The sequence below is a fragment of the Dermacentor andersoni genome, chromosome 3, assembly GCF_023375885.2.
Source record: "Dermacentor andersoni chromosome 3, qqDerAnde1_hic_scaffold, whole genome shotgun sequence".
Classification (NCBI taxonomy): Eukaryota; Metazoa; Arthropoda; class Arachnida; order Ixodida; family Ixodidae; genus Dermacentor; species Dermacentor andersoni.
Window position 1 is genome coordinate 222476951 of NC_092816.1, and position 14050 is coordinate 222491000.

A 14050-nucleotide genomic window follows, 5' to 3' on the forward strand; every position below is an offset into this window, starting at 1 on the left:
GCGGTCGCTACTGGTGGCAGACATGAAAGCTTCATATGCTTATATCATAAGAAGCCAACAAACACTGACACCAAGGACAACATAGGGGAAATTACTTGTGTTTAATAAATGAAATAAGGAAACGATAAATTAATGGAAATTAAAGTGGATGAAAAAACAGCTTGCCGCAGGTGGGAACCGAACCCACAACCTTCGCATTTCGCGTGCGATGCTCTACCAATTGAGCTACCGCGGCGCTGTTTCCCCATCCACTTTTTTTTTTTTTTTGGGGTATTTATGTGTGCTAGTAGAACCCTGGGAGTGTTAGCCAGCGCCATCACTCGCATACCTTGGCGGCGGACGTGGAACGTCCTTCTTGCCGCAGGCGTCACGAGAACGTGATCTTTTTGGGTGAAGGCAACTGGTCAATAAACCCACACATGCTACCTGAAGGCATCAATGTTGCCGGATTCGACACCCTCGTTATGTAATAAACGAGAAGAGAGGGGGTTAACCGAGGGTCCCGATTTTTATTAGTCATATCATAAGAAGCCAACAAACACTGACACCAAGGACAACATAGGGGAAATTACTTGTGTTTAATAAATGAAATAAGGAAACGATAAATTAATGGAAATTAAAGTGGATGAAAAAACAGCTTGCCGCAGGTGTAGAACAGCAGCAGTGCGCGATCGCACGGGCATTATGGAACAACGTATAACGCTGTGTCGGTACCTGTCCCCGGTACCCCGGTACCTGTCCGGCTAGCAAGCATTGTGAGGGAGTAGTTTGTTCGCGGTAAGTGCAATCTCTTTTTTTCCCTCTTTTTCTTTAACTTGGCACACAAGGAGATGTTGGCACCAACATATGGTGCCGGCTGCACCTTTTCACATAGGTTACATAAAAATTCATTATCACATACTATAACAACTACAACGCATAATTAACATAACATCAGAAAGGTAAATAAAAGACATAAGATGACGCATTATAAGTTGACTCGATAAGTGTACAGATTTTGTGTAAGGATACACAAAATATTAGTGCGCGGTAAAATGGCACATTAGAAATGTTCCGACAAACAGGGGCAATGATGATATAGAAAACGTCACATAAGAGATTGTGAGGCTTATGGCGCGTGAAAAAGACAAGGACGAAAGGGAGACGTGACACACACAGGCACTGTGTGTGCCACGTCTCCCTTCCGTCCTTGTCTTTTTCAAGCGCTATAAGCCTCACGATGTCTTGCCAACAAGCCCAAATCACTGCTCTACACATAAGAGAAAAATTCACACAGTATGTGTATATACGTTGCGCACACAGTTTTATTTTCACCAGGCGAAAATTCCGTCTATTCTTTATCGTAGTATTTTGCCGAGATATGAGCGGCCTCCAAAAAATCTTTAAAAGTAGTTAGTACGCGCTTATGGTGAGTATCTGGTGGCCACGGTCCCAGCAGCTTTTTTAGGCTCGTTGGTCTTTGATGGAGTCTCATAGAATTTGACTCCGGTAGGTTTGTTGGCTCAAAGTATTTCGTTGGGCCACGGTGGGCTACAATGTGGGCTCGTTGGTGCATGCATGGTTCACCTTTGGAAAAGTCCAACAATGGCGCAAGGAGACGAGGAGGCACGATGCGCATCGCTGGCGCTGCCAGGTGTGCTGCTGTGCCAAGTGTGTACGCAATATATCGTGTCTCTATGTTTGAGTTTGCATGCGTAGTATTATGTGCTATACAAACTGCATTGAGTTCATAATCGAGTTCATATTCTGCGTATGTCGGTGCTTTGTGAACCGTCAGGCTTTGTTCGGTTTCAGTTGTGAATATTGTATTGATTCCGTTCGTAAAAAACAATAAAACTAAGATTGGATATTGATATCGATCACAACACGCGCGCAGTCACACTTCCGACCACAGCCGCTATAGTTCGCTCTTACATACCAGCTCCAGTTCTCGGGGATTCGCATTGGCCAGCTTGTCCAGGCTTGTGAGACCAGCGCGGACCAGGCTGCTGGAGAGCGCCGGACCTGCCAAATGCGGGAGACAATGCTTGAAGCTAATTGACAATCGTGAAAATTATGTTAAACCAAACAGCACCACATACTATTGCCTAGAAGGATGTCAATCTTTTTTCTATAGTAAAGTTCAGGCGAAAGAAAATAGAAGATAATAGAGAGTTTTAGAATAGGGGCCCCAAACGTTTTGGGGCTCCAATGAAATAGCGTAGAAGCCACTGCGCATGCGTGAGACGCGAACTGCGTTTGGGTTTTGCGTTGGGAACGGTATTCCACCGATTTAGCGGAAGCCCAACTATCGGCCCCAGAAGCTTTGCGTCAGCAAACGTGGCGGCACCCATCGAAGCGACGGCTCTAACCTAGCACCAAACGTGGTTCGATTCGTGGTAACGCGTGAAGTTCGCAAGCTAGGAGAAATGACTGCGGTTATCGCTTTCTCTCAACTAGCGTGTGTTATGAAGATTGATTCGTTAGACGCTGCTGATTCCGAATTCGATTGTGGATTTTATGGCTCGCAGGCCTAACACGGCTAAGCTTGGCTGGTCAAGGCACGTAAATTTGGTTTGCGCAAAACTAAGCACAACGAATTGTTTGCTGCTTACAGAAAACCTCTAAATTGTAATTAAATGCGAATACACGCAAGCCAAGATTACTATTCCTATCATAAAATGGTATAGTTTATTTAATTATTTGTAATAGGTTTTCTTTGACGCCATAGTGGCGCTGTCAGCGCAAGACGCTATCCGCAAACGCAAAACCCTATTCTGAAGCTCTTCACTCCTGCGTGCCCCAACCATTACACCCGCAAAGCTCTTTGGGGCCCCAAACTAGGGCCCCTATTCTCAAACTCTCTAATGTATCATATGGGGGTTATCATGTCCGCAGCAAGCAAAAGCAAACTCGGCTTGCTTTGAACGTCGTGGAATATTTGGGATGGTTTCTGCTGTTGTTCATGAATTGCTTCGCACTTCGGCTACACTGCGACGTGTTACGCTTTAGTCAATACTGCTGGATCCCTTAAACGCTGCCACAATATGCCGGGCGTTTTTGTCATGATCAGCCTATTTACATGTACTGCAGGACCACGACCATTGAACTCCAATTACATGCACGCGGGATGCAAGCGATGACTCTGCGACACTTCCATCTCGACTTCATAATATAATAGACCAGGTCGTTAATAGAAAATTCGGCAATAACGGTCAACTGGTGAGCTAATCCAGCTAACCTTTTCAAACGAGTCGTTGCCAACAGGAACAGCCGAAAGACGGAATGGCCTTTATTCCTAACTATTGATTAGGTTTAACGACACGAGGTGACACAGGTGATATCAGAGGCGCAGTAGTGCAGAAATTGGAATGAATCTTGGTGGCCAACAGGCGTTTTTTAACGCGGACACGAAGCACGGTTTACGTGAGCGTCTTTCAGTCACACCAGTATCGGAACGTGGCCGCCTTGGGCGGGAACTTAATCCGAATCCTCGCCGTGCCCACGCCATAATCAGCGACCCACTGCAGTGACGTAATTGTCATTAGTTTATTTATTTATTTATTAACAATACCTTACAGGGCCCAGAGGCCATTGAGTAAGGGGGACGAACAAGGATATTATAAGAAATGCAAAATATACAGGTCAAAAAAGGGAAAGCATTGCACAGGGCTAGTACAAAACAGCAGCAACAAACATAAGAGCCAAGTACAAAAATTAATTGAAGTATACAAATACAGCACAAATGTCTGACACATGATTCAAGAAAAAAATAATAAAGCAGGGGTTTACAAAAACACAATAGCCAAAAAGTGCGATATTTTATAGAAGAGAAGGTTTAACGTCACGATGTCACTTGAAAATATTCGCACAGCTGATTATGGAAAGATTGATGGTTGCATATGGATGCAATATTATCGGGAAGATCATTCCAAAGAACGATGGCACGTGGAAGGGCTGATGAATTGAAAGCTTGTGTTCTTCCATATATGCGCTTGATGCTGTACTGATTATGTAAACGGCTTGAAATGTGTGACGGCGCTTCTAGAGGTAACGCAGATTGCCTGGTGCAGTGGCTATATTTATGAAATAAGCATAAAAGAGCGATTGAACGGCGAATATGTAATGGCTCAAGAGAGATATCAAGTTTTATCTGTGTTACGCTCGAAAGGGGACTGTAGTTACGTGTAATGAAGCGAGCGGCTCTATTTTGTATGGATTCTAGTAAGTTTATTAAGTAGTTTTGATGTGGGGACCAAATGGATGCTGCATATTCTAGCTGTGGGCGCACAAGTGTTAGATAGGCCAGTTTTCGAACATTGTTAGGAGAATTCCGCAGGTTCCTTCGCAGATATCCCAGTGTCCTTGAAGCTTTCGCACAAATCGTGTTGACATGCGTGGCCCATGAAAGATTATGCGTGAGGTGAATACCTAAATACTTATATGATGATGCCTGAGACAATACCGTGCTATCTATGAGATACGAGAAGTTAGAATTGGTATGCTTGCGGCTGAAAGAGATAACTTTGCATTTATTCGAGTGAAGTGTCATTTGCCATTTATTACACCAACTGGAAATTAGGTTAAGGTCACTTTGGAGGGCGAAATGATCATCCATGGAATTAATGGAGCGGTAAATGATGCAGTCATCAGCAAAGAGTCGTAGACGAGAAGATATGTTAGCGGGCAGGTCGTTAATGTTTATGAGAAACAATAAAGGGCCAAGAACGCTGCCTTGAGGTACACCTGAAGTTACGTCACAGAGTGAAGTAAAATTGCTAACTGTTGTAAACTGTTGTCGGAAAGAAAGTTACGAATTCATGACAGTGTAAAAGAATCTAGGCAAATAGCAGATAATTTTGAAAACAAACGGGAATGTGCAACGCGGTCGAAAGCTTTAGCAAAATCTAAAAAGATGCAATCAGTTTATAGGTTAGCGTCCATGTTAAAATGCAAATCAGTCGTGAATTCACGCAGTTAAGTATCACAAGAAAATCCTTTTCGGAAGCCATGCTGTTCAGGAAAAAGGAAGGAATTATGTTCGAGGTGACTGCAAATGTGAGAAACGATAATGTGTTCGAGTAATTTACAGCAAATGTATGTCAGTGAAATTGGACGGTAGTTTTCGGATGAATTTCTGTTTCCGCTTTTAAAAACAGGGACGATTTTGGCAATTTTCCAGTCGGTAGGGAGCCAGCCAGATGATAGTGATTGTTGGAAAAGGAGGCAAAGAATTTGACTGGAAATTGATGCAGTGCTTCTTAATATTTTAGAGTTAATGTTGTCAACACCAGCACTTGTAAAAATCTTTAGGTTATCAATGAGTTGAGCGATACCTTCAACGGTGACATTAATAGGGGCCATATATTGCCAATCATGATCATGTACAACGGGTATGTTAGAATGATCCTCCCTGACGAATACTGATGCAAAGTACCTGTTAAATGCATGAGGGCATTCACTATCAGAGAGTGGTAGATGGTCATCATTGGTCAGTGAAATATGATTACTAGCACTGTCGGGAGATATAACACTCCAAAACTTTTTGCAATTGGATTTTAAAAGAGAGGGGAGGTCGTGAGAAAAATATATATCCTTAGAAAAGCGAACAGCAGAACAATAAGATTTTAAGCATACACTGTATTTTTCCCAAGCTGATGGTGTGGACACGAGTTTGGCCTTTTTGTAGAGACGTTTCTTTTTATTTCGATGACGACGGAGAGCTTTTGTGAACCATGGTTCAAATTTGTCATTTGAGATAGAAATCAATGGAACATATATCTACACTAGATTGATTATCAGGTTCTTAAAAAGCGCCCAGTTGTGTTCAACAGACCTATCCGAAAATGAGGGCAAGAACGTTTGAATGAAAAAGTCATTAAGCCTATTATTCATTTCTTTATAATCGGCTCTATTATAATCGCGAATTTGCCTGGTTGTTGTACCTTGAAATGCTAATGAGACATTGGGCTCCATATGAATAAGCTTGTGGTCACTAAAACCATCGAAGTACAGAACTTCGCCAATCGTTTCAGGTGCACTGCAGAAGGCAAGATCTAAAACGTTAGAACCGCGAGTTGGTTGATTTATCACTTGAAAAACAATTCAAGTCTAAAGTAAGTCTGATAAGCCCCGCTGAGGTGCGACACGAGGTTGACAAATTCTGCCAGTCAATGTGCGGGAAGTTAAAGTCACCAACCAGGTAAATGAATTCAGCTGGGCATGTTTGGATGGCAGAAGTAATACTGGCATGAAGTTTAGTAATGAAATCTGGCGGTCGGTAGCAGACGCCAATCAATACCTCGACCGATGCCGTTGCACAGGCGGCCCACACTATTTCCAGAGAAGAGTCACTATGTACGTGGTTCCGGCTAAGTCGGCGCGCATACTTTCCGGGCACATCGTAATACGCCACGGTTGTCGAAAATGCTGGAGGCATCGCAATCCCAGATTAAGCGACAGCTATCTGCCGGCAAGAAGTGTTACGGGCCTACAATTCAGCGCTCTGGCGAGATTTTCGCTGCTTGCAGCCTGTAGCTCAGTGGTCCTCGCTTCTCCTGCCGTGAGGAGCTTGTTTTCAATACGCCGTGGCGCGCATAATTCGAATCCTGTATGCTTACGCTGCAGCACGCTATAGTACGTGCACTTGCCCCACGGCGCTGTTTGATTACTTCCGGGGGGCTGCTCCAACCATACGAAAACGCCAGGTTTTCGGGTGCGAAAATTCGTTTAATAAGAGATAACTGAAGTGTTTGTGAAGCTATGCACCGTTGATGTATACCCAAACGTCTGGCGCTTCACTGTCTTTTTTCTGTCCCTTCTCACGAAATGTATTTCGCGCCACATTCAAGTATACCTAGGAAATCTTAGCCCCAATCTACCCAAGAAGACCTTCTGAAACTTTGCTAAATTCAGCCAATTTGTTCTCAACTTGGCAGCCTGATTAATTATGGGCAATCGTATCTGCTCACAAAGATTCGAGCGAGCGGATTGCCCCGTCACGAGAACGATTTGCGAAGGTTACTTTCTCCCGTGCATGTACCAGTCAACACCCTGGGCCTCCGGATAGCGCGTTTTTCAGCCATCTCAAACACAGGGAAACGCTATAGAACGGCGACTGGCTTTAGGTGACTATATATTTCCGGTGTCAAAAAAATGCACTTGATCGTTGATCTCACTGCAACGTATCGTGCATGCATTCCGTGTTCCCGCAGTTTAAATCGCACGCAACCGTCTTCGGTAATCTGCCAACGCGACGATGGCGTTCGTGAGCTTGAGCTTAATAACTGGAGTAAATGCAAACCTTGAACGTTGCAATGTGTGTAGTATTTATCTTTTTTTTTTCTCTGATTTTGTACTCAGACGCGATACGGTAGAATGTTTCTACGTGTTGCAAAGCTAGTGGGACAAAACCGGCGGAAATAGAAGAACGATATAATAAGAAAATGGAGACTGTGTAATGCGCGTAAGAGAGATTCGACACCTTATTAGAAACTTGCCACTCACATTCAATCTCATTTAGCGACATACGTTACAAGTCGACAGTTAGACAACATATTGCCTGGTCGGCAAGTAAATTCATATTTTAGAAAGACATAATAGATAACGTTACTCAATACGGTGACGTTAAATGATGAAGAAATACGTTTTGGTTGGAACCGTTGTACAGCCTGAAAGATTCCGCGTGGAATTAGAAAACCCTATTTTTCAATCCTCGAGCTCTACAGTCGGCGCTAAGTTTTAGATCCTTCATTGGCGTGAGGTCTCTTCAATTTGTCCACCCGGACTGTCCGAGGTGTTGCTTTCTGCCAATGAGCGTTGGTGTACGCAGCGCGTCGGGCAGTCCGGAACGACAAATCTAAGCTGCCTACGGCGCGTGCTACGATTTGGGCTCACTTGGCGTGGGGCGGCGTGCCCATCCGTGCAAGCATCAAAGGGACAAGGAGGAAGGGTGACGTCAGGCAGGTAGCCTCCGGAGCCCATATCTATGCGCTTTTACACGTGGCAAACAGGCCCTGCGCGTTCGCCGGACCTTTGGGGACATTGTTTGGTTCGTGGTAGTGCTCGCCACGATCGACTCTCGCCAGGTAGCCACTGTGGGCTCCCACAGCCTCCTAGAAATTGCCGCTTGGCAATCACGTTGTAGCGAAATTCTTTTCTTCTACGGCCGTGGTTTAGAATAGTCAGGCGACGCTGCTCCACGCGGGGAGTGCTGTGCTCACCGATGTGCTCGAGTTGGCGGGCCACGTGCGGCGAGTCCTCCCACAGGCGGGCCTGCAGGCACTTCTGCAGGGTGACCGCGTGCAGCAGCGCCGAGAAGCCGCACGCGGGACTGCGGAGCACCAGCAACGACACCAGCGCTGCCAAGCGACACGAATTAGTGGCGCCAGACAGTCTGCCTCGAGCAGCGTTATGGAAAAACAACGCGCCCTTGCTGCTGAGATGGCTGCGCAGCTCTCTCTCGGTTCAAGTCCCTCGGCTCTTCTGGAAGCAGCGCAGAATGCACTGTTTTCACATGGGGCAATGCATGCGTCAGTGTTGCAGCGATTATGTCGCACCAAAATTAACGAACGCTTGCGCGTATAGACCGTTTTTTCGTAGGCGCCGCCATATTGTGAACGCAGTGGCGCCGCCTATGAGCAGCGCCATACTGGCTTGGGTGAAAGCGGTCTTTTGCATGGCAGGTATACGCTTGGCGGTAGGTTCTGGCGTTTGTTTTCGCGGTCATGCGGTCTGTTTAGTATGACGTGCGTCTTCTACGTGGTAAACGGTTCTGTGAGACGTGCTGGAGTGGTTTAAGGCGTCATGGCCGGAATTTCTGCTGGCGTTGAGGTGTACAGAACACGCAGCGCGATGTGTGCTCGCATATTTGAGCCTATAATCAGCCTCGGAGATCAATTGTGTATTTCTAAATGTTCCAGTCACTAATGTGACCTTATTGCAATATTATCCTCTATTTCTAAGCTGCGGTTTAGGAGCCATAAAACATACGCGACGATCGTAACAGCATGGGTACTGTTCTGCTACGAAAGGAGCTGCGCTGTTTGACAAGCGTTCAAACTGTTCACTGCAGGTTACATTGCGTGACTACGTGGTTGGATGGGTGAGGTTTCCACCCATGAATAAAATAGTTTTGGCTAGTAACAGCAGCATACCTTACAGTCTGAATTAAGCTTGTCCAACAAAGCGACCGTTTACGAACTGCGCGAGCGTCCTAAGCAGTAGTAGGTGCTGGATTACAGATATCTCTGTTCTATATAGCGCATGGTCCAAGCATGCGGCATCAGCGGGTATATATTTACAAACGTTGTGCGGCGTTAGCCCGTTTTCTCGTGCTTTTTAGAGAAAGAGGATGATAACCAAATGTTTTTTTTTTTCGGTTGTGTTCGTTCAGTTCTCTACGACGCACTCACACGTATTACGGAAATTTTCCGCTCAAAAATAGCCATCGCATTCTTTTTATGCGAACCGTCTCATATATTATGGCTGTATACAGGCCAAAAAGGCAATGCCAAAGCACACAGCTTCTACATGTATCGTGCTGGCTCGCCAACCGCAGTGGTCGCTGTGTTGAGCAGCGCCATGGGCCTCATGCAGCAAGGCTAGCGTAGACATATGGTAATTTCAAGCATACTAGACTTGAAATGCGTGAGAACGATGCCAGTGTATCACAAATATTTGATAGCGCCTGCCGCTCAGATGTTTTGTGGTTGCCTTAGGTTGGCCGTGCACGAGCATGCGCTCTTATGTTTTATGTTTTACTGCCTACGCCAATCGATAAGGTACTTAGATTTAGGTGCACGTTAAGGAACCCCAGGTGGTCGAAATTTCCGGAGTCCTCCACTACGGCGTGCCTCATAATCAGAAAGTGGTTTTGGCACGTTAAACCCCATAATTAAATTAAAATCGATCAGACAGTGAGCTGATTTACCATTTAATGTTGGTAATACAGAGACGCCGGTTTTCTTTGTTGAATTAAAATCGATATAAGCAACATAGTAAACAACACACACACGCACCGCGACTGATAATGCTCGTACACCCCGGCTGATTATGTGTGTCACATTTTTGCGCCCCCAAGACATATTTCTGCCTACAGTAGTTACCGATGCACCGAAAGGCTTCCCTGACGACCTTATATCAACGAACATGGCGTAAATTTCACAAAGTAAGATCTAAAACACCTCGAAATCGTTCCGCAGCACGCGACAGCAATACTTTCAAGCAGCGCCGCGCCGGATCGCCCAAGCCAGAGAGGAGGAAAGGCTCTCCGCGCGCCCTCTCCTCCTCGCCCGATGAAACGGTCTATAGGAAACGAGCCTTTCGTGCCAAAGAGCTGCGCAGCCAGCATGTCTGAACAGGTAGCGGACGTGCCGACAGTTTTCGAGCCGTCGCAACGAGCTGTGGCCGCCTCGAGGGAACCTGCGCGCTCGGGTGCCTTCTTCGGAAAGGTTCCGCACATTTGCTTGCGGCACGAAAATACGAGGCACGGCTCCGGTAATGAAATCTTACGCATGCGCGTTGAACAGCATTCTCACTGTTAGCCGTAGGCTCGACGCGATCGAGCGAGGGCTCAACGAGGGATGTCGCTGGCGCCAACGCTTCGACAAGTGCCTTCGTCGGGCCGCAAACTACTCAATTTGCCGAAACTTCGTGCGGCATCTCTTATGCGAGTAAGACTGCCGATCCATTTAAGCATCATTGGTACGACGTCGTCAAACTCTTACAAACACCGCGCGCTGTGAAACGGAGCCGCAAAGCGATCGTTAAAGACTTGTCAGGAGCTGAGACGGCCGTCCATACGGAAAGGAACAGCACTGGCAAGAGGGTATCTGGAAAGAAAATTATAGAAAGACCCGTAAAAATGCATAGCATGCGTTCTTTCAAACACTGCATTAACGCTACTTCAAGAGCCATTGGAGGTAATGTGTTAGCAATATTTATAGAGTCTACTTAAAGGGACAGACAACCGATTTTTAAGGACCTTGTTTTTTATGGCGGGCGCAAAGCTTACCCTCGGTAGTGTATACACCTGCAGCGGCTACTTCCAAAAGCGCGTGGATATTTTGTAAGCAGAATTTTTCAATCTGAGCAGACTCTAAAAAAAAGTTAAAAAAAAGTCCCTCCTCCCGCAAACCTGAGAAGTGAGAGCGATGTCGATGCCTCGCAAATTGTGAAAGCCGGCCGTCATTCCGTTTTCCCAAGAGTGACTGCAGCTGCGGTGAACCAGGCACATTTCGACCTTTTCAACCACTTTTCAAGATGGAAAGTTGGTGCAATAAGTTTGCGTTGTTGTACAGACATTTCTTATAGATGTGCCGCATTTTTCTTCAAGTACACGGCTTTGTCATGGCTGGCTGGCCCCCGTTGTCGTTGTTCTGTCGGTAGACGAAGCAGGCCAACACATCGAAAACGAAGGCGAAGGCAGCGCCACTTTTCTTTAAATTATGGGGTTTTACGTGCCAAAACCACTTTCTGATTATGAGGCACGCCGTAGGGGCGGACTCTGGAAATTTCGACCACCTGGGGTTCTTTAACGTGCACCTAAATCTATGTACACGAGTGTTTTCGCATTTCGCACCCATCGAAATGCGGCCGCCGTGGCCGGGATTCGATGCCGCAACCTCGTGCTCAGCAGCCCAACACCATAGCCACTGAGCAAGCACGGCGGGTGAGCGCCACTTTTCTGCTCCCCATAAACGAAGGCTTATCTGTACATTGTACGTCAGGAAAAACTTATAATAATAAAAAAGTATACTGCATTTCAATACTGATAAAAAGACCAGGAACCGCGTACGCCAGTAGAAGGTCACGTGGTGGACCTCTTGTGCAGTTTCGCGTTTTTGCTGCGTGGGGCGCCAAAGGTAATATTTCGCGACATTTCGTGGTGAATTAAAAATATAAATCCACGTTTAATGAGAAAACATGGTTTGTTTTAGCCACTGCGATAGAGAATCGTTCCATCAGCGGGGTTATCTAGATTCACGTTCTAACGAGTAGCATAAGTATGCCGCTCTCACAGTGCGCGGAATATTTTCAGTGAATCAATATTTTGGTTCAGCTTTGCTTGGTGCACTGCAATGCGTACGAGAAAGCCCCGAAACACAGGATGTCATACTGATATCACGGCTGCGGGGACTCGGTCGCTGAGTTCAAGAGAGAGAACCTTAGCTTTCATATTTAAAGAGGAGCTTCCTTTCCGAGCTCTCCCGGCCATTGCTGAGTGTGGCTGCTGCTGGTGTCTCGCGGGATAGCTCAAACTGATAAAACTTTGCACATCCAAAGCGCATGTTGAAATCTATGTGAAGCCGCGAAGCGGTTACTTAGATGCTATGTAAGCCTGCCAATGTTCTGCACCGCGTTTTGCAGCCTAGCGATCACGTGCTCGCATGCCAGGCAAGACGTGGAGACTCCCGCCACGCGACCCATGCGAACGTGGACTGCCGCCCACTTTAGCACGTGTGCGTGCCAGTTCCCACTAGGCCAGAGACGCGGCTGAAACCTTTCTTTCGTTGCCGCACTTCTCTCTCCCCCACACCTCCTCTCACCATTCCTCCCTTGACATGCCTACGTCCTCGTGACATTTCGCTGCTCCGGCGTCTCACAGTGTGCATCTGCTTGCAGACCCGCCGTGATGGCTTAATTAGCGGCTATGCGGGAGGCCGCATTTCGATGGCGGGGAGATGCAGGGACGCCCATGCACCGTGCGCACGTTGAAGAACTCCCCAGGAGGTCGAAATTAATGTCTCCCACTACGGTGCGCCTCGTAATCAAATCGCGGTTTTGGCACGTAAGACCCATAACTTAACCAGTTACGATTTTAACTCCTGCTAGCATTTCGGCATAGCTTGAGATTGGTGCACAGTGCGTAAGCAGTGCATGGGATTACGACCTACGCAAAATGACGACTTGTAGGTACTGCATCTTGTGTATTTAATTTACCCTTTCAGGAACGCTTCGCTTGACACAAATTGCAACATCCCCTTTGAATCTGCATAACGTTTTTTTTTTCTTAATAATCAGAACATTTGTGCTATACAAACGCGAATAACATTTGAAAGAGTATTCTACTAATGCAAAGTTGTATATTGTCTCTCTTTAATACCGTGTTTAAGAATAGTCTACTTTAGTCACTGTTTCTACCATGAACGAGGGTCCCAGACTCTTGCCAGGGTTCCAGTTTGATTTAGGACAATGGTCACCGAAATGGACAGCAACTTCTATTTTTACGCTACTGACAATGCTGGCTGACTACATTTGTCTTTATGCGATTTACACAAGATAAACAATTGGAGACTTGGCATTATCGTGCTCGAGAGCTGCAGATCCAGCCGGGGGCCGCTGACTCTACACACATGACTTTTTTTTCCCGTTACTGCGACTACAGGCGTCACCGCTCCTCAATTAATCCGCGCCCCTGACTTGGCGTCGCCCAAAGAGACAGGCCGGCGTCTATGCGTTCCAGAAGTTCCTAGTGGTTGCGGCGCGCACTCTCGACAGCAGACACACGCGCTGTCACGTGGCAGCGCCGGACAGAGGCACACCACCGCATTGACCAGACCAGGAAAGACGAGAGCCGATGCTGGAGGCGGAAAGCGAGACTCCGCTCGCCAAGGCCGTCCGTGGCACCTGGGTGCCAGCCCGTCGCACGCATAGCGCAGCACTCACCTCTGGCGAGCCTCAGCGCCACGACCACGATGCGCGGGATGTCCTGAGCCAGCGACGAGTCCACCACGGCCATGCAGCCGAGCATGGCCTGCAGGAGGCTGGAGGGCGATGTGAGACGACGCATGTAGGAACTTGAGAAAGCGAGGACGCCGTTAATCTCCAAACGCGGGCCCCGAAAGCTCAGAGAGGTATACCCCCAAAGGCACGATGCTGCTTCTATACGCTCGACGCGCCCCTAATTAGAGGGCGAACAAAGCTTCCCGGAGAATGGCCACGCAGTACTAAATGGCATGTGGCAGTACTACTGATGCTAGTTGGTACATGGATGACCTTGATTTGAAAAAATCTTGCTTTAAAATCATAAATATAGCCATAATTGCTCAACGTTGATGTCCACTGCATA

At 46.8% G+C, this 14050-nt stretch overlaps 1 protein-coding gene and 1 non-coding gene across 5 annotated transcripts in view; both read right to left on the bottom strand.

Annotated features, from left to right (window-relative positions):
* The window catches only part of LOC126535791 (probable ATP-dependent DNA helicase HFM1), a 266705-nt gene that overhangs the window by 168607 nt on the left and 84048 nt on the right, over positions 1–14050 (bottom strand). For all 4 annotated transcript variants that reach the window (XM_072287418.1, XM_055073057.2, XM_072287419.1 and 1 more), the window contains exons 7-9: positions 13648–13745; positions 8202–8339; positions 1919–2004 (exon numbers count right to left, since the gene is read on the bottom strand). In XM_072287418.1, coding sequence (XP_072143519.1) covers positions 1919–2004; positions 8202–8339; positions 13648–13745 — 322 coding nt within the window. The remainder of the gene's footprint in view (positions 1–1918; positions 2005–8201; positions 8340–13647; positions 13746–14050) is intronic.
* On the bottom strand, positions 163–235 carry TRNAS-CGA (transfer RNA serine (anticodon CGA)). Its single transcript has one exon. It is a non-coding gene; the product is annotated as a tRNA-Ser (tRNA).